The 20491-nt window shown below is 29.3% G+C and overlaps 1 protein-coding gene across 7 annotated transcripts; it reads left to right on the top strand.

The window, feature by feature from the left end:
* Positions 1-4654: 4654 nt before the first annotated feature.
* Positions 4655-15718, top strand: LOC132931747 (sodium/hydrogen exchanger 9B2-like). 7 transcript variants are annotated; one of them, XM_060997716.1, is made up of 8 exons: positions 4655-4938; positions 9090-9564; positions 11228-11413; positions 13802-13977; positions 14265-14440; positions 14519-14896; positions 15077-15178; positions 15340-15718. In XM_060997716.1, the coding sequence occupies exons 1-8, from the start codon at positions 4863-4865 to the stop codon at positions 15514-15516; spliced, it is 1746 nt and encodes a 581-aa protein (XP_060853699.1). In that variant the 5' UTR covers positions 4655-4862; the 3' UTR covers positions 15517-15718. The 7 variants fall into 7 exon arrangements, with proteins under 7 accessions (XP_060853699.1, XP_060853698.1, XP_060853704.1 ...); XM_060997715.1 differs by having other exon boundaries at positions 9087-9564; XM_060997721.1 differs by lacking the exon at positions 4655-4938 and adding an exon at positions 6612-6629 and having other exon boundaries at positions 9087-9564.
* Positions 15719-20491: the final 4773 nt, after the last annotated feature.

The following is a 20491-nucleotide window of genomic DNA, read 5'->3' as shown; positions in this document are numbered from 1 at the left end:
CCGATTAACTAAATGCATTTTCATGTAATAATATAATCACTGACACGGAAACTCTTAAGTCGGATTTTATTTTTGTGTTGATACAGAATTATTTTAGAAACTTTAAGTTTTCAAAATATTAATAAATATAATTTTTTCTAAATACTCTTTCAAAGTTATAAACAAAAATATTATTTTATTAGTTTTTTTGCAAATAATGTTAAAATAATAATAAAAACAATGCATATAAGATTTAATAGTGAGAACAATTAAAATTAATTTAATTTTTAAATTCTTACCATCAACTAAAAAACAAAATAAAAAAATATATATTATGAATTAAAATGCATTATTAATTTAAATTTATTGTCATGGAAAAATATTTATAGTGTATAATAAAATTATTTATTTATTTCATATAAAACGTTATAAAACGTTCCAACACAAAGCCCTGGAAAAGATTAATAACTAACCAAAAATATATAGTATAATAATTATCAATTAATATTATAAAAAAAAATTGCAATAATTTAACTTATATAATATTTTGTATTATCCACGCAATTGTGTAATTTTAAAATAATTAAATTATATTATTTAAATTTAGACACCAAGGGATAAGGTCGATAAGGATCAAAAATATTTTAGTACTTAATAAATAATGAATTCAAATTTGAAGAAAAATGCATTTGCAATTTTAAATAAAATATATATTTTCAAATATCTTATTTATATAAACAAAATCAATCCATACATCGTAGTTGAATCTACCTAAATTTAATAAAATATAAATATATTTTAGGTAATTACAAAGAAAAACAGCTATATTTACATAACTCAAATATACTTAAAGTAAAACCAAGTATTGACAAATAGCTTAACATATTAAATTTAATCATTTTTAAATTCAAGACTTTTATAAAACTTAGAACAACCGTAAACTAGGTATTTAGTACGTTTTATTGTAACCGTTTTGTAACGAAGCGTTTTATAGATTTCTAAGCTAACATGAACCAAAAATAAATGTACTTTTAAAAAACAAAACTACTGAGTAAATTAGAATCCAAAAACTAAAACTAATTTAAATCTACATTCAATAAATTATTGTATGATTCTCCACATCAGACATGCAATAATTTTCCGTTTCCTTTTATTATTTTTCGCTGTTTAACCCTCAATTTTTGAACAATTGAATAATAATGTGTAACAATTTACTAAAAAATTTTACTGTGTTTAAAAAATTTTAGAAAAGGAGCGTTTAACTTTGTATTTCTCTAATAGTAATTTAAAACGTTATCATTATAATTTTTACCATTATTAATTACGAGTTATGAATTATTACTAATAATAATGAATGATGATACAACTTTTGGTGAAATAAGCTTTGTGAACACTGAGTACTGTTACTATTATAACAGTATCATTTTTCACTGTGAAAGTGTCGAATATACCCTTATAGTATGTGTATACAGATGTGCTAATTAATCTACCATACCGCACTATTTGAATGTATTCATGTTTTATATTTGAATAATTTTTTTTCATTACGACTGTGACAGTATTCATAGTTTTAAATGATTTCATAGCCTATCAGTCATAGGACATTTCAGAACCATAACTTACTGTTGGCTTATTTGATTTCTTCACAAGTTAACATTGACTGAAAAATTAACCCGTCGTTGGTGACGCTATGAGCATTTCGCTCACACAATTGCCATTTTAAGAACCACTGGTTTAAATATTATTGGATTTTGATAATATTATATAAATGCTCCCTTGAGTTATTTACGAAAATGATTACGGAAGATCATTAAAAGTTATAAATAAACTTACAAAGTTATCGGAGTCCAATGTTGCCGTATACGTAATAATACCGTGTAGTTAGTGTTGTACTCGCCCGTCACTGATCGCCTTACCGTATATTTTATAATTATACTGTTTTTATTTTCGGTTTATTATCTTGTTATTTTATTATTATCTTATTATATAATTATACTATAGCAGTCTAATATTGAAATTTGTCAGTACCATCGTATATCTGTATGCTCACACGTGTATTTTAATAGGTGAGTGAAACGCTAACACGACAATAACGGTGTAAAAATATTAGCGTCACCAACGACGGGTTAAACGCGTGGTCCTTGATGCATGGTATCGTTTTTAGCCGACCGTAGTCTCCGTTATTAATAGAACTTTTTTGTTTATATTTATACACAGATGGACTAATTAATTAACATGGCAATTGTAAAAGCAATAATATATTCACCGCTTTGCTCAGAATGTAAAAATATTATAATTACAGTGCTACAGTATTATAGTGTATACGTTTATGATCTGTACTTAACATCTATGTAAATCTTATACATTTGTGACCTCATTTTTCTATTATTAAATAAACAATTTTTCACTATTAGATTATGTTAAAAAAAAAAAACATTTGTATCAATAAATACAATTCATAAAATACGAACTATTGTAGTATGTCTATCGTCTACAGGTGGTATTTGAAGTTTTCAATACATTTTCATGTACTTATTATTTTTCAATCATAGGTTTGAATATTTAAAATAAATTTTGAATTACAAAATAATTTACAAATTTTTCCAATTTTTACGGGTAAATATTTAATGTCATAAATATTTTAACTTAAAACTGTCATAAAAAATTAATTCCCGTTTTTCATTAATTTGTTGTTTATTTTTCCAGATTATTTAAAAAAAATACTATGCATTTGTAATATAGATATCTATAAAGTACAAATTACAAACATTTTGTTATCCAAAACTATCCTCAAAGTTGAAAATCAAAAAATTGTATCCACCACTTATTAGTTATTAGTGTACACATAATATAACATACACGAACAATAAATTTAAAACAACATACACTTCATTGTTAAATCAGTATATTTATCACTCCGCTCAAAATCTTAAATTATTATTTACTATAATATTTAATACTTCAGAGACAGTTTCCCTAACTTTAATTAGAAGAAACTGGTGTTTTGACATTCACAGCATTTTTACGGCTTATACTTGATGATTTGTGATTGTTACTTCTCTATTCAAAAGGAAAAAAAAATGTTTGATTATTGTGCAAAGCAACAGTATACAATTATGTATAATTGCAATAAATAAAGATGGAATACTAAATGGCAATATAGCGAGGCATTTATATAATATTATATATTATATACGTTGTTGATAAAGTAATAAAATATGTTATCGAAATTATTATTATCTTATACAATAATAAATACCTAATATTATTTATTAGGAGTAGCATTGATTATAGAATAGTCTATTCTATATATTCAATGGTATAGTAAATAGTATTCTTTTTAAATAAAATTATTATTGTAAACTAATACATACTGCGATTCTCCCAATATCTTGTGATTTCTTTTAATTATAACAAATCAGTATAACCAATATTTATCAATGATTTTGGTGTATGACGACATTCCCCGATACCATACATCAGCAGTCACACTTGTCGGTTAATACTTCAGTTAATGTAGATTTGCTATTTTGTAATAAAATTATGATTTACAATCTTTATGTATAGTAAATATTATTTTATAATCCAACTTAAACTTAGCTTAAAATATACTATATATATAGTAGTGTTAATTGTATGTTTCAATCAAGTACGATGCATCTATCTAATTATTTTACTGACTGCTATTATAATTTTATTTATAATATTATATTTAAATAAAAATGTTGGCTGTGAATAAAAAAAGCTTGAAAATTTAACATAAAATTCTCAAGATATCTAATGAAACATTAAATATATGTATAGGCGTATAAATATTTTTATACTGATATTATAACTTTATGGCACTTAATTATTTATAGCACTCGTGAATATTTTATCTGCCGATTAAACCCTAATATAATAATTGTTATTGTTAAAAAAAAAAAAAATAATATGACAGTTATACAAGTAATCATAATTAATTTACCAGTTTATAGACTTATAGTGTTTATACTTAATATTTTTTATTTTTACTCACTTTCACAATATTATGGTATAGGTTATTTAGGAAATTTTAACTGTGATTCATTCGGAACTCGTATGGGAACTTGCAAATACAAAATTGTTAAAAAAAAAAATACTTTTTTTACTTAATTGCTGCTTCACTGCGTTATGTGTGCCTATCTATATAATATTCAGGTATCATAAAATGTATATAGGTATATTATCAAGTAAGTATTGGATATAATAAAAGATAAGCTGACTAATCAAACGTGTTTTCAATAATGAAATTAAAAAAGCATTATCAGTGTAATTATGATATATTATACACGTATATACCTATATATAATATATGCTTAACAAAACATTACAAGAACGTAAAATGTAATTATTGGTAAAATTATTATTAGTATATTTTTGATTTTTTCTCTTATCTTCGATCATATCCCCCTTCTCGTGGTACCCGTCGTTGATATCCTAATCGTACTTTTCACGGCCTTTGGTCAAATTCGTTACAATAGTTTAAATATTTTCACATGAAATATGTACAACAGTCGTAATTTCAAGAATAGTGGGAGTCTTGTGATGTTTAAAATACGATAATACTATAATAAACAACAACATTTATTTGTGTAGAACATTAAACTGATTTTCAACACTATCAGCTATCGTTTTTCCCTCTGGTATAATTTATTATGTTCGACACAGTCGTGATATTATGATAATCGTGTAAATAAATGTAAAAACATCGGTACCATAATTTATTATTGTTTTTATAATATTAATTCATGAACACTATGTTTGAAGTACGTAGATATTATATTGTGACGTATAATTAACAATAGTTCCAATATTTTATAATTTTATAAACTGTAAGTTTTCGCGTCTTATAATATTAAATTATGTCAAACAACAAGGAGAACATTTGTATTAATAAATACGATTCACAAATACCAATCTATGGCAGTTTTTCTACAGGTAGTGTTTAAAATATTTTTCTTACGAATTTAAGATTTATTGTTTTTTTTTTTTATATTAAACATAAATAAGCCAAGTATTCAAATATTTCATGTCTCTTTTTTAATGCTTTATTATTTATAAATTTACAACTACACTATAAGTAAATATGATCACCATTTTAAGAACAGAACAGTTAGAATGATAAATTATAATAATATAAAACATAAAAGTAATATTATTATGTCTACTACTTTATTATTAAATAATATTCAATTTGTTTTTATATTAATATTGTAACTAAAAAATTCTAAAATATATATAATCACATTTTTTTTTATATATATATTTGAATTTGGATTTTCAACAAAATTAGATATTTAAACTATGAATAAAATGTAAAATATGTTGTTATAATTCGAAAATTCGTCAGAAATCAAAACTCTTGTATATATACTATACAATTTACTATACACAATATAATTTTAAAATACATAGATTAATCCATAGGTTATAATATTATTCATACCATGAACCTATTCACACTATCACACTGTATTACGGTAATGTGGTATTGATTCAAATGTTAATAACAATAGTATAATAATAAATAAATATCAATATAATATTTATAATATAATGTTTTTGGAAAGAATTGAATCAACCTATTCTATTGATATTAGTAAAGTAATTATTTTAATAGCAATTTAAAAAACAAATTATGAAATATACTTGATGATATGGACTGGCTGGCAGACTCAACGCCCAGAGTCATTTTTTATACTATAGAATGATAGCAGTGTTTTCTACTCAACACAATTCAGAGTTCAACCAAGTGGTTGCTTTTTTTCTTCAAATATGAGCATCCTGCTTAGAATACATCCCGTTATGCAAATAAACATGTGACTTTATTTTAATTCACATAATTTTAAAAATTACAAATTTTATATTAATGAAAAAGGTTAAAGAGTAGTTAAACGTTATTTGACAATTGTACATGTCTGCTATACCCATACCATACTTATTTTATATTTAACCTATACACCGATATTAACTGTTACAACAAATTGTAATTTTATAAATACAAACAAAGGAATAAAACCTATTTAAGTTTTATTAAAAAAGAATGTTACAATAAAAGTGAATAGTATAATATAAAACATTCGTGTATCGCATATTCGTATTCTTATGCCTCAATTCCACCAAATCTGCTCATTACCAGTCGGTCACTGTATTTGTAACAGAATCACGCGTAAATATAATATTACGTCAATAAACATTTTTAAGGTCAAAAGAGAGGTGGTATTATTTCATAAACATTCGTATCGAATGTTTGGCGCCAATGCTTTTGATTGTTTCAAATTTATTAATATTTAATTCTTATAATAGCACTCGAACACTCACACGAGTCACGCGCCCTCAGACTTTAATATTGTTAATTTAAGTTACTGTTTGTTATAATTACGTATGCCAATAATACATAGATAATATTGATAATAGAAACTAAATTACAATGCACATTGATTAAATCCTTGATTTATATTAATCACATTTTTACTTTTTATGATACACATGAAATAGTGAATAACTACATTACACATTAACAATCGAATAAATATTTACGTTACGTTACTTTTTAGTTATGAATTTAAGTAGTATGGTAACTAAAATACTTATCATATTATTATATGACTACTGAATGACTTAAATAAGTAAGTACTTATTATGAAAAAAGTTTAAAACGAATTAATATTTAATTTATTATAATGTAATCTGTTTGATTTTTTTCTTTTAAAATATTCTATCTTTCTGATAATAAACGTTTTGGTTCTAAAACATCAGATTTTAATATCATTTTTATATACCCTGGCTCACCCAACTTATTAACATACGACATTTTTTTATAATATCTATTCATAGCTTATCAAATTTCAAAGTCAGAAACTCAGGTAGGTACTAACAATATTTGAAGAGCTAATATTAACCAAAACACTTTTACACGAAATAATATTAATTTTTCCAGGTCCAAAAAATCCATTATTCTATGGCCGACTTTTGTATTTTTTATGTTGTTTATACTTATAAAATTCAACAATTATTCAGTCAGTACTGGCAATCTAAGTTTCACTTACTTTTCATTTTTTATCACGGTAATGTATACGTGAAAAACCTTTATTTTACTTTTTGTTTATCGTATACTCAGATACATTTTATTTTATTTTTATTTCATTTCGTATTTTATCGTAAAAAAAAAATCAAATTATAATCATGGAGAATCAAAATAACTGCTTATGGAAAAAAAAAACTTTGCAAGTTGTTAAAACATACTTTTTTCAATATAATATATATATATAACTTAAAACTATTTTATAAATGAATATCTCAACTATCGGGTGTTGCCTGGGCATAAACTAAACTGAGGCGAGCAATCCATCCATTTGTGGTGCTTAGTAATAAAGAACTATATTTCTCTTATATGTAACAACCAAAACAGAAATAAACGAATATGCGATTATGATTTTAATTGTATTAAAAGTGAATAAGTCACTCTAAAATAATTGGTTAAATCTAGTATCTTAACTTATCTTGAACCGTCAAATTCGTTGAGTATTTTGATAAGCCTTAGTTATACGATTTGCCTATTATGTGAACAAGCTGTTACTTTATCTTACGTTTATATAGTATAGCTTTATTTGCTTAAATGACAAAATATATTATAATACAGAAAATTTTATCCAATCATAATAACTATTTTAATATATATATATATATGTAATCAATGACAATCATCGTATAGGTACATAAACAAAATATACTTGAGGAAACAAAATGCATGTGTAGGCTAACCTGTACAACCTATATGGGTTAAAAAACAAAATTACAAACCCTCCCATGGGTCTCAAAAAATCTATTGATATAACTTTAATTCAAAACTAAACAGTAATTGTCGAGTCTTTAAAGGACAAAGAAACAAACATACATATATAATTTATTTATAGGTACTAAGTGGATAGATATATTTTTAATAATATCATTAATACAAATTCCAAAGACTTAAAATATATATTTTTATACAAAAATTATTGTTTTCATACAAATAAATAATCGCAAATCTTATTTATACCAACAATGTCATGTATTGTAAATACTAAATTTTAGAATGACTAAGTGTTTGATGCACTATTCTGGATTTCAATTGTGATCAATTTATTGTACAAAAATTAAATTATGTACAACATTATATAGCTGAATTTCCATAGAAAATGATAATCTCAAAACTTAAACTCGTTACACTAAACATATATTTGTTTTGGCAAGTTAAATAAATAAATAAATCAGTTAAGTTGCCCAGCCTTAACAATATTATAACATCGCGATACTTGCACGTATCGGTATTTGTTAGCACTTGCCCACAGTCAATATTATCTCGACACGCGCTCCCGCCACGTGTTTGTTATCATCGCATTCTATATTGCTTTTACTGTTGTCTTAAATAATCCCCCCCCCCCCCGCTATTTCCGTTCCTTGTGGGACACATTATAATAATCCGTGTCGTATTTTGTCAACGTCGCGAACTCATACACATACGCGTAGTGACGTCTACCGGCTTGACGCACACTTGCGAGTAACCAAAATATGAGTGCATAATATTTGTTGTGCGTCTTAATCTTTTTCTAGTTTTTATTTTTTTTACGAAAAAGAACAATAAACGATCCGAAGACGTAATAGTATCGCCTCGACTGTAATATAATAATCATATTATATAGTATGATAATAGCACACAGTTACTTCAAATTATATTAAGTAGACGCCACACCCGCACGTGTGTTCTTCGTCTTGCAAATGTATACAACATCATGATGATTTTAGTGTTTACAGTAAATTTACAATTTTAAAATGCTCATAACTCGCTTCAACGCTAAAATCTCAACAGAAAAAAGCCTCAGATTTACCCAATAGATTGACTTTAAAATTTTATATTACACAGATTTCGATTCACTCTAAATTTTATACACGACAAAGTAAAATAGATCGCACTGTGAACGTAAAATGTACTATGTTGTAAGATATGTTTGTAAGTTGGTGGCTACAGCACATACGGTCGTGACGTCGTCTTAATACAATACAATATAATATTATATCGTCATGTTTCCTCTTGTTTGCCGCAGAAGGACCGCGATCACGAGAAATGGGAGACGAGAACAACGGCGGCAGTTCGGCGGCACAACCGCAACTCGGTCTGCGGCCACTGAAACACTGCAACGTGCGCGTGGGCCACGTCACCGGCAACGGCCGTCACGGCAGTAGCCCGAGCGGCCGGCCTTCGCGGTCGTCGTCGCTTTTGGCCTGGTCCGATGCTCGGTGGCCGGCCACCGCGGCGGACGCGATCGCCGTCCTGTTATCCGTGGTCGTGGCCTGGTGTCTGCTATGGGTCAACGTGACGCCGGCGCTGATGGCCGTACCCGGCGGCAGCGTGGCGTCCATATTCTTGCTGTACGTGGCAGGGCTGGCCGCAGGTCATGCCGTTGACGTGGTGGGCGGCCTTCCGCCGCTGTTGGGCATGATGGTGGCCGGCATTGCTCTCCAAAACTTCGGCCTGTACACCGTCACCGCCAACTGGTGCATCCATCTGGTGACAATCATGCGGTAATAACAATGTATTAGATTTTTTTTTCCTTAAGTCTCAGTTTAACGCACACGAGTGATTTAGCCAACGATGTTATACGGTATGTGGTCAGCCTATAAACAGTAATATTGTTATCGCAATTCCGAAAACTCACAGTTCGCTAAGTCCATCGATGAGATGATTTTAAAATGTAGTAATCCTTTACTCGAGGATGTGTATGCCTCAAAGTTGAATATTTTTAAATTTTAAATTTTGAAGAGGAGTGCATACAAGAAATTGTTATCGCATAAAAACCGATATTGTTTCGTTTGTATAGGGTTGCTATTGATGACAAAAAATAAAACAATTTTTATAATAATTAGATATAAGTGATATAACTTTAGACTTGAATTTAATAATTGGCTAAAACTACCAAAATAACTGTGTTGAAAGTATTTATAGCTTATAAGTACACGTTCAACGCTGTGTGTAAAAAATAAAAATGGACAATATAATATTAAGTAGGACGTAGTTATATTGTGTGATTTTTTTTATAGTGAATATACTAATCGCTTCAAATATATTTTTTACAAATTTACATCAAATGCACTTATATTATATTATTGATTATATTATTTATGTTTTTACTGTTTTTAAAGATAATATCAAGCACAGATGTCGATCAAAACGTTGAATAAAAATATTTATACTTAAACATATGAAAAGTTATAAGTAATAACAGTCAGTGATTAATTTAGTATAACAACTAGTATGTGTTATAAATTATTACAAGTGTATATTATTAATGTGACTTCAAGTATCTAATATTGAGTTAACTCTTTTCAGTTACCAACTTAGACATCGAGAGATAAATTCTATCGTCTATATTTATAAACTCTGATAAATATAATAATTCGATTTATGTTTTTTATGAACGGATAAAGGGAGGGGTCCGAGAGTGGAAAAGTTTGTATGTGATCCTTTAAAATATAAATTGTACTCCTCAACTTTACTCAATTTGAATTTTTGGCTAAAAACAATACTATTTTTTGTTCTACGCATATAATTATTAACATTTTAAGTACGCCTTTAGGCTTAAATGTAAATAAGAAGAGTAGAGACTTGACACGGTTTAATACTTACAGAACTTTTGGATTTTCATCACACCGTGCCGTCACAAAGACACTACATCGCAAGAGTGGTAAATCTACACAAGACACACAGCTATGGTTACACATTTTGAACAGGACAAGAATATTTTAATTTTAAACCAATCTTAAGAGAAAGACCAAAATACATTTGTATATTATAGGGTCAGGGTCCAAATGAATTAATTTTTAAAAATTAAACTTGTCTAGTCTAGTAAAATAAACGATGTAAATACGTTAGAAAAATTGAAAGTTATGGTAACGTTTTCAAAAGTCTTCATCGTAAGTCAAATGTTGACACGATCTCTTATCAAACTGAAATCATAAACCAAAATGGAACTTTTTTTGTAATAATTTCAAATTTGAAAATCGTGATTTTTAAAATGTAACAATCAAAATTTGTCGTGATTAGTGGTTACTATGTTTAATGCATTTCGTCACGCGTCTAATATAATATATAATCAAATCCGAGTACATCATGAAATGTATATAATAACATTGTTATACTGTGGATTATTGATTGATCGTCACGTTTCATCGACATAATTGTTCACAGAGAGGCTGCGCTGTCGGTGATCTTGATCAAAGGTGGCTTGGAAATGAACGCAGCCCAGTTACGTCGGCTCAGCGGTGCCGTGACCAGACTGGCACTGTTGCCGTGTGTGGCCGAAGCAGCGGCAGCGGCCGTAGCAGCTCATTACATTTTGCCCGATTTCTCGTGGGAATGGGGTCTGATGCTCGGGTGAGTATGTAATAATAACGATATAGTTTATGTCTATAGACAAATATTGTTTCGGTTAATTGTTACTGCGATGAATTGTCTCGTGATAAATTATTAATGACGAATCGTCGTGTGATGAATTATTTACGATAAAATGACGGGATATATGTCTGCAGTTAGTAGCTACTGCTGTTGTGAAATCGCCGTCACCGAATGAAAAAAAAAACTACCGATATAACTGATAAAGTCGATTTGAACTTATGAATAGCTTTAAGAACAGCCATCTGTACCATTTACATAAACATCAGAAACAAGAATAACACCGACAAAAAGTTTTGTGCTTTTTCTACTTGAAAATGTAAACAACCAAAGTCGGTTTATTTTTTATGGAACGAACCGATGTATTATAATAACATTATCATAATTGACATTATAATATCATATATTGTAAGTATCGATAAATCTTGAACGTATAATTCGTTGAATATAGCCTCACATGGGTGTACACCTACCATCAATTGATCAATTTTCGGCGATATTTTTAACTACAATTGAAAAATTAATACATGGACAGACGTTTATGCGATTTTATTGTGTGAAAAGTTGATGACCACCGATATACGCATAATCATAATATTATATTATTCGTTGTGGGATATTTAAAGTATTTTTCTATTGCTGTTTAAACATGTCAACCGTACACGCAATGCAATGTTCCTTGTGCCTGTACGTTGTACCATGTAATATTGTATAGTGCAATACTGCGTTAAATTATTATGATCATGATTTTATCATCTAGTCGCATACATATTCGTTATTAACCAACGCGTCATACCGAAATGAGTGGATCGTGTTTTAATTATATTGTACGTCGTTGAATTCATTTAAATCGTCGTTATGATTTTAGTATACCTAAATAAATATAGGAAATTAAATTTACATCCGAATACTGAATTAATCAAAGAAACCACAAACAGCAGTAGCATTTATACGATTTTGAATCACTTATACAAATATACAATTGATTGTAACATATGATGTTATTTATCAATTTTAGATTGGTTATGAATTATCAAATCATTCATTCTGTGGTAAAATAATCTTAAGCCTCTAATGTTTCAATTTTAAATAAAAGGTACCAATTTATTATATTCTAAAAATCCAATTAATAACTTTTAATAAACCATTTTGGCCTTTGGGCGTAATATTATACGTACAGTAACTAATACTAGTCTAATAGTAAAACTTGCGATAAATAATAGGTACGCTATGTACCTATTTATATGTTAACAAAGTGAATATAATAAAGTAAACAATAATACATTTACTGTCTTATTTATAACATTTTACTAGTTTGATAGTTGATGACGAATATATTTTAAATATATGAATATTATAATAATCTAAAAATATGCTACAAAGCAAGGCTTACAAACCTTATAATAACGTTATACAATATAAAATACGATTAAAATGTTTAAACGTAATTAAAAAGTAAATCGATGAACAAAAAAAAAATCAAATACTACAATAATTAACTTAATGGTTAACAAAACATGATAAACAACGAAATAATTAAAATAAACTATTTTTTATTAATTTGTATAATACAAATATTAATAATTTATTTTTAATATTGGCTATCATATCTTAGCGAAAAATCTAAACATAATGTCCTGTATCTGAGCATTATCAATTAAATATTATTGTTAAATTTTTAATATTATCAGTAATTTTGTTTATAATAAATTTTAAATTTAATATTACACCCTGAAGGCCTGAATCTTTAGATCCTATATCAAATTTAAAGACAAGAATATTATCTAAGGTATTAAAAATATAATTCTTGATGTATTAATTTTAAAACAAGAAGATAATTATAATATATTTTTACATTTTTAAAATGTTCATAACTTGGTTCAAAATTATAATATAAAAAAAGCTTTCAAAGTGCCCTAAAGTAATATATTATTTCCATTCAATTTTAGATCAATTCATTTTAACATATAATGTTAGCGTAAACTGGTACCATTTACCATGTTGTGGGTAAATATAAGATGAAGACAACACATGCGGGTATAATAATGTTCATCAAATTTAAAAAAATCTAAAATATTTTAATTTTAATAAACGATAAACGCAAAATTCGTAGATGTTTAATTTCTATAAATAACGTAAAACGAAAATGTTTTTCAGTGCAATTATTATTAAATTAATGACATAGTTATTTAGTACTTATATCGTAGTGTAATACCATATAGGTATACTTACGGAAGCATGAGAATGACTAGGGCATTTTACATTGTATCCTTTTAGTTTATTTCATATTATATTGATTATTGACATTTACGTTTTAACGATATGATCGAAAGAATTCTATGAAAACCATATGTATATTTGATTTGTAAGGTTCGTCTTGTCAGCCGTCAGTCCGGCTGTATTAGTGCCGAATCTATTACGATTGAAACATATGGGTTATGGTGAAAAAAATGGGGTCAACACGCTGGTGATAGCTGCATCAAGTTTAGATGACATCGTGTCAATCAGCGCTTTTGGTGTTTTATCGGGCATCATTTTTTCAACTGGTACGTCGATGTTGTATTCAAATATTTAATGTTATAATATTACCCGTGTTACACTGAAAGACGCAACCGATTCGGTATACTCCAATGAATTGACTGGGACAACAGTGCTATATGAATTTTGTAGAGTAAACATTTAATGGAATATTGTGAACCGTGTGTTTTAAATAAATAAGTTGTACAACTATTTTATATAATATTTTAAATATATATTTAGATAATATAAGTAAAAATTATGATGATACAAGTACAACAATATATATATATAGATCATTGCTATTTGTAAATAGGTAACTTAACCAGTAAGATCGTTCAAGGACCTGAAGACGTCTGCATTGGGACTGCATTGGGACTCGTGTGGGGATTCCTTTTAATTTTTGTGCCACCCGCACCGTGGGCAAATGTGTCCTTTACCGCCCGAAAAGATCAACAAGATGACGGAAAAACATTTGTTGATGAAGAACAAGTAGGTCGATGAAACGAGAACGATGTGAAGTCGATAAGGTGCAACTATAATGTCTAAAGTTTGCAACGTGTCATTCAGGCGAACCAATCGGTAACAGCGAAGAGAGCATTTCTGTTAGGCTCCGGTGGTTTTCTGGCCGTGACCGGCAGTCAGTGGTATGGGTATCCGGGGGCTGGTCCTCTAGCTTGTATCATATCGTCGTTCGTGGCGGGTACCGGTTGGAAGTGGAGGGAAGAAAAACAAAACTGTGACAGACCAACCACAGTTTCGATACACGAAGACGAAGACGATGGAGCCCACAACAAAACAAACCCAGTCGAAGCGGTATTTGAGTGCATTTGGTTCGGACTCCAACCGGTTCTGTTTGCGTCCATAGGCACTGAAGTCAAATTCGAACTTCTCAAGGGTGGAGACATAGTCATCGCTGGACTGTTGGTACTTATTTGCGGATTGATAGTAAGTTATATTTTTTTCACATAGCCAAACATTATTAGTTAACATTTTAGTGTGATAATACTATAATGTATACATATAAATTATTTGTTCATATAAAATATTGTATTATTCTACTTTAATATTAATATTATGGATAAAACAGATACTTAATGTTATAAAATAAACTATATTATATTTTAGGTGCGTTTGATTGTAACATCGTGTGCAGTTTGGGGAGCAGGACTCAACATTAAAGAAGTAATATTCATTAATATCGCGTGGCTTCCCAAGGCAACTGTCCAGGTATACTTGAAATATGTTACTACTTTTAGTAATCCTATTACAATTAGAATTTTTAATACAATTAATATACAATGTTTAATGTTTAAAAGTTTATCACAAATGAATTTGCTCTTAATTATTCATATGACGTATGCTCCGAGTAACATTTTTTTTTTATTCAGGCCGCTCTTGCTCCGGTAGCGTTGGACATGGCGAGAATGATGGGCACAGACGAGGATAAAGAAAGTGCTAGTCGATTGTTAACCATCTCTGTAATATCCATACTCGTTACAGCCCCTTTAGGGGCATTCGGCATTCAGTGGTTTGGTCCCAGGTTGTTATCCCACTCCGGTCGATAGCTAGAAACTTATTAAACTCTTTGTCTTGAAATGTGTGAAATATATTTGTATACGCTCATTTGCGTGTTTATATTGTTTTACCATATTAAATTGAATTAATTTTATTTATTATAACGTATATACTATGTATTAATATTATATGATTATATTATAAAAGTATTACTCACAAATAAAGAAAGCTATAATCACTTAAATAGTTAAATGGAAGTGCGTTTAAATAAAAAATTCTAAATTTTAACTATATACTATGAAATATCAAAATTATCGAGTTATATAATAATAATATAACTATACGTATTTTAATAATGATGAGCTTCTCGACAAAAATCATCTTTGGGATGACAGTCCAATAAATGTTTCATGTAGCTTACGTTTTTTAAACTATATTTTGCAATAATATATATTTTACATATTGTATTATCCACCAATCATAATCCTCGAGTCATCATATAAGTTCATTGATTTTTTTTCATGGTCAATACATTTCCAGATTTCCTTTTAAATTATAAAGTCATTAATGTTATAACTTAAAGCTAGTCCTACAATCACAGTAGATATAAATATAATCTAGTCCAAAAATATGAATAATATTATATAATTAAATATAAAAATTTAACCTTTTTCTATTTAAATCTTAAAACTAAAAGAAACAAACACTGCTATAGTCATACAATTTTATAAAAAATATATTGATTAGATAATCAATATAAAATGTTATTACCTATTATTACACAATATATTTCCAATTATTTTGTTTTTGATTTTAAGACATAATATACATAATTTAAGATGATTCGCGGAAACATATAATAACGTATATAATATATATATATATAACTTATTATTAAACACTAAAATAATTAGTGTTTAACATTAAATCGATCATCTCTTAGATCTAAACTTTTTGAAAATTTTGTATTTGTCTATAAAACTGAAAATTAAAGATATTATAAACACATTAAACATTAAAACAAGAAGTATCAAGCCGTAATGTATTATACAGAGTGTACCTAATATATTACCTATGCAATACGCCGTGTAACATAATATTATATTTTTTTTTAAAGCTTGTATAATTATAAGGTGTTGGAAAGTATTATATTAGAAACAACAATAAATCAAATTATTTTGAAAATAAATCTAGCTTACCTCATAGTTTATGGATACCTTACTTTATTAATTATTTGGTACTAAAAATAAAATAGCCAATATATATCGAAAATTAGTGAATATCTATAATATTATACTATGAATACTCTTAGTTTTGAACAATTCGTAATAAATTGACAGATAAAAGGATTTAATATATTTATACATTTTTTAAATCGTAAAAAACAACATTATAATGATTAGTCTGAAAATCGTAAAAACACTTGTTTTATATTAATGATCATTAAGTCATAAGTAATTAATTACTGGTAAAAACCATTCACATCAATTTTAAATTTACATCGTGTACTGTTGCTTAGTAAAATGTTGATATAATTCTTATCATACAAATATTGAATACATAATAATGTACCGCACGAGTAGAACGACAAATTAATAACAATAAAAACTATCAACATATATAATATCAAACGGGATAGACTGGCGATAGTTTAAAACTATCTTAATAAATTCTCTATGGCCTATGCTGTATATTATCATTTTGCAAGTAATATTATTAAACACGCATTTGTCATATAATTACATGCTGATGTGTGCACAGTCATAATGTGACGGTCACCAATAATAATCAGATCAAAAATCATTGGAGACATAGAATTGGTTGAAATAAATTTATATTCTGTTCAATAAATACAACAGAAATATTATGTCCCAATCGTATAAATTGTACATCATCTATATTCTATATCTTTTATACATTAAATTACATTTATTCGGTTTTATTTTCCTTTTTACTCGCGTCCTAAAAGTATATGTAGTAGTATAGTGGCGTCGTTCATGATGTTTTTGTTGTTGTTGGTTTTTATTTTATCGCCGTGAGTTTTCGTATATACGTGGTCGTTCTGGGAAGTATAGGACGAAGTAGGAAGGAAAAATTTCCCGGTCAAAAAACCAAAAAAAAAAAAATGCGAGAAAATTTTTTCAAGGCGTTGACGTCTCGCCGCACAATTCTGTTTTGTTTTCACGGCGCGCGCAAAACGATAAAGGCGGCGGTCGAGACGTCGGTCGGTCACGGGTTTTTGGTTCCGCGGAATGCGATTTCATCAGCGAGAAAGCTATCCCGAGAAACCCTCCTCACCAGTACCCGAACAACCACCCCGCCACTGCATCGAGTACCGCCACCGCCATCGCCATCCAACAGAAGTTTTTTGTAATACGATTTTGCGTATTTCTATATATATATATATATATATATATCCTCCGTCAGCCCACCTCACTTCAGCACTAGCGTAGTGCGCGAAACGCCACATACTACACAACACTGGGCGAGAGACGCGCAGACTACTCCGCACCCGCAAACGCGGAAAGAGATCGAGGATGAACCTTCCACGAGAGGACTGCCGCGTACCGGTGACGGATATAATATGAATAAAAGAAGAGGCAGCGGTGGCGTCAGCGAACAGAGATTGCTTTCTAAACGTTAAATTCCTACGACGTGTGTGTGTGTGTGTGTGTGTGTGTGTGTGTGTGTTTGTGTGTTTAAGCGCGATTATAATACGTGTAGAAGAACAATACGCCGTTGTTGTCGTCACAATATTGCAACTATAACGCTACTACTACTACTTCTATTACTAGTATAACTTGTGATGACGGCGACATTCTTTTTTTGCCTACCCTTCGGAGTATATTATACGTATTTTATATTTGCGTCGGTTCGATGTACCGCACTAAATTACTGACACCGATGTGTTTCGAAAAATATGTTATTTCCTATATTACGCTACATCTACGTGTATAGACAAAAGACATATTGTGTATACTTATATCAATATACCTAGTACCTACATGTACCTATGACCTACCTACAACCTATATAGTTTTAATAAATCGTAAAATAAATTAAAAATACCCAACACCATATTAATTACACTATATCATAAAGAGATAAACCACAATAATTGCATTTATGAATGCGGTATGTCTGTAGGTAAAAAAAGAATAATTATTCTTACGAATATACTGATATTATGTGTAGCAACTATGTTTTTAACATTTTTAGTATATTGTAATTATAATGTAATTATAATATAATTTCGAATCCTTTACGTCGCAGTTGACACTTTTATTAGAAAACATTTTCTGTTAATTAATTTGTAACTATATAGCATTTACTCATAAAATTGTAGGCATCGTCAAATCATCGTGATCAAGGGCGCCCATTTAGGGGTGCAATGGGGTGACATGTCACCCCCTAGAATAGAAAAAATATTGTTATTTTTTTAGTTATGAATAATAAATTAATTTTTCTAATGATAATATTACGAAAATTTACTTACGATTATTATTGTCATCCCGCTAAGTTTTAACAGATGGGCGGCTTTGATTGTGATCACACATATAATATATAAATATATTTATTATTGAAGTGTAATAAATATGTCGTGGAAAAAAAATTTTATATAATAAATTAATATTATAGAAGCATAATTTAATTTATTCAATAATATATTATTATTTAATACACGTTTGCAATATTTACACTAAATGTTTTGAAGTTAGATAAATAAGAAAAAAATAATTATATAGGACTGAAATTATTATACGTCTTAAAGTTTATTACGGTTCGCTATCCACAAGGGTTGTCTACCATATAGAGATTGGCGTTTTGCCATCCGTAGAGAAGGTCACCGTTTTAAATTATTATTGTTTTTATTATCATCATCGTCATCGCATCATCCGCCGCTGCGGCAGTATTGTATGCCGGAGAGCAGCTACCGTGTAACGTAAAAGAAGGCAGTATATATATATATATATATATTATTATAGCAGTGTATAGTCATCGACGAAAATGTACAAACCTCATCGGTATAGGTATGGAAAAGCCCGTTAGGATTTCCTCCGGGCACATATTACACACAATCTAATATACCGATTTATTTGATTTATTTATACGCCGTCTCGACCCGTCTTTATTGCACGGTAGCGTGGGTACACGAAAGTTTAGTGTCAGGATCTGCAGAGATTGGTCTCCCACGACATAACCGTACACGTCAAAAGATTTTACGAAATTTTCTATAGAGTGACATCGTTATTTCGATGGGAATTTTTCGGCATCGCAATCATCTCGGGTCCGTATCGATCGCGCGTTGGCCATTGAAATCGTATACCGGCAACTGCGTTCCGTGTGCGCGGATTAATTTTTCGCGATAAAAGCGCTTCCGTGTCAAGCGACGCGTGAACAGTTGCAGACAGAAGCGATAATAATATAAACCTCGTACGAGTCTCCTGCCCCGATTGTCGTGACATAGCCGTGGCTATATAAATAATTTATAGTGAGGACGCGCATTCTCTCCGTCTTGTCGTTCCGCTAAACAGTATCGCGAAACGTGTGTGTGTGTGTGTGTGTGTGTGTGTGTGTACATCGTCTGGTGTACCCGACACAGTACACGGAAGCTGTACGGCGACCACACACGCGCATTCGCATATAATACACGTCCCGACAAGATTGTACATACGGGAGTCGTCAATGTGTACAGGTTGTTTGGCGCGCTTTGTTTGATGGAAATTATTGATGACTGTAACACACCCTTCGCGGGTCCGCACGCAGCAGTGCACAACAGTTATCCGATGCCGCGGGACAGACGCGCCCTGCACATTCTGCCGGGTAATCCTGCAGACGTATCGCGTACATTATTATTGTTGTTCTTGTTGTTGTTGTTTGTTGTTAAAGAATCGCGAAGGGAAAATCACTAGCATAAAAATCGATCAATTTACTCGTTTGCGAGTATTTGATTTTCTCGATGAAAATCAAAAATTTCAACACCGAAATAAATTATTATACACGATAAAATAAATTAATAACTAA

The sequence above is a fragment of the Rhopalosiphum padi genome, chromosome 1, assembly GCF_020882245.1.
Source record: "Rhopalosiphum padi isolate XX-2018 chromosome 1, ASM2088224v1, whole genome shotgun sequence".
Classification (NCBI taxonomy): domain Eukaryota; kingdom Metazoa; phylum Arthropoda; class Insecta; order Hemiptera; family Aphididae; genus Rhopalosiphum; species Rhopalosiphum padi.
The sequence above is the reverse complement of the archived record's forward strand: the minus strand, read 5'-3'. Positions and strand labels throughout refer to the sequence as shown.

Excerpts from the sequence above, each read along its gene's own strand:
- LOC132931747 (XM_060997715.1), top strand. The coding sequence starts at position 4,863 with ATGTCAAACAACAAGGAGAACATTTGTATTAATAAATACGATTCACAA. Across the intron at positions 9,565-11,227 it reads CATCTGGTGACAATCATGCG|AGAGGCTGCGCTGTCGGTGA; the intron begins GTAATAACAATG and ends AATTGTTCACAG. Across the intron at positions 13,978-14,264 it reads GGGCATCATTTTTTCAACTG|GTAACTTAACCAGTAAGATC; the intron begins GTACGTCGATGT and ends ATTTGTAAATAG.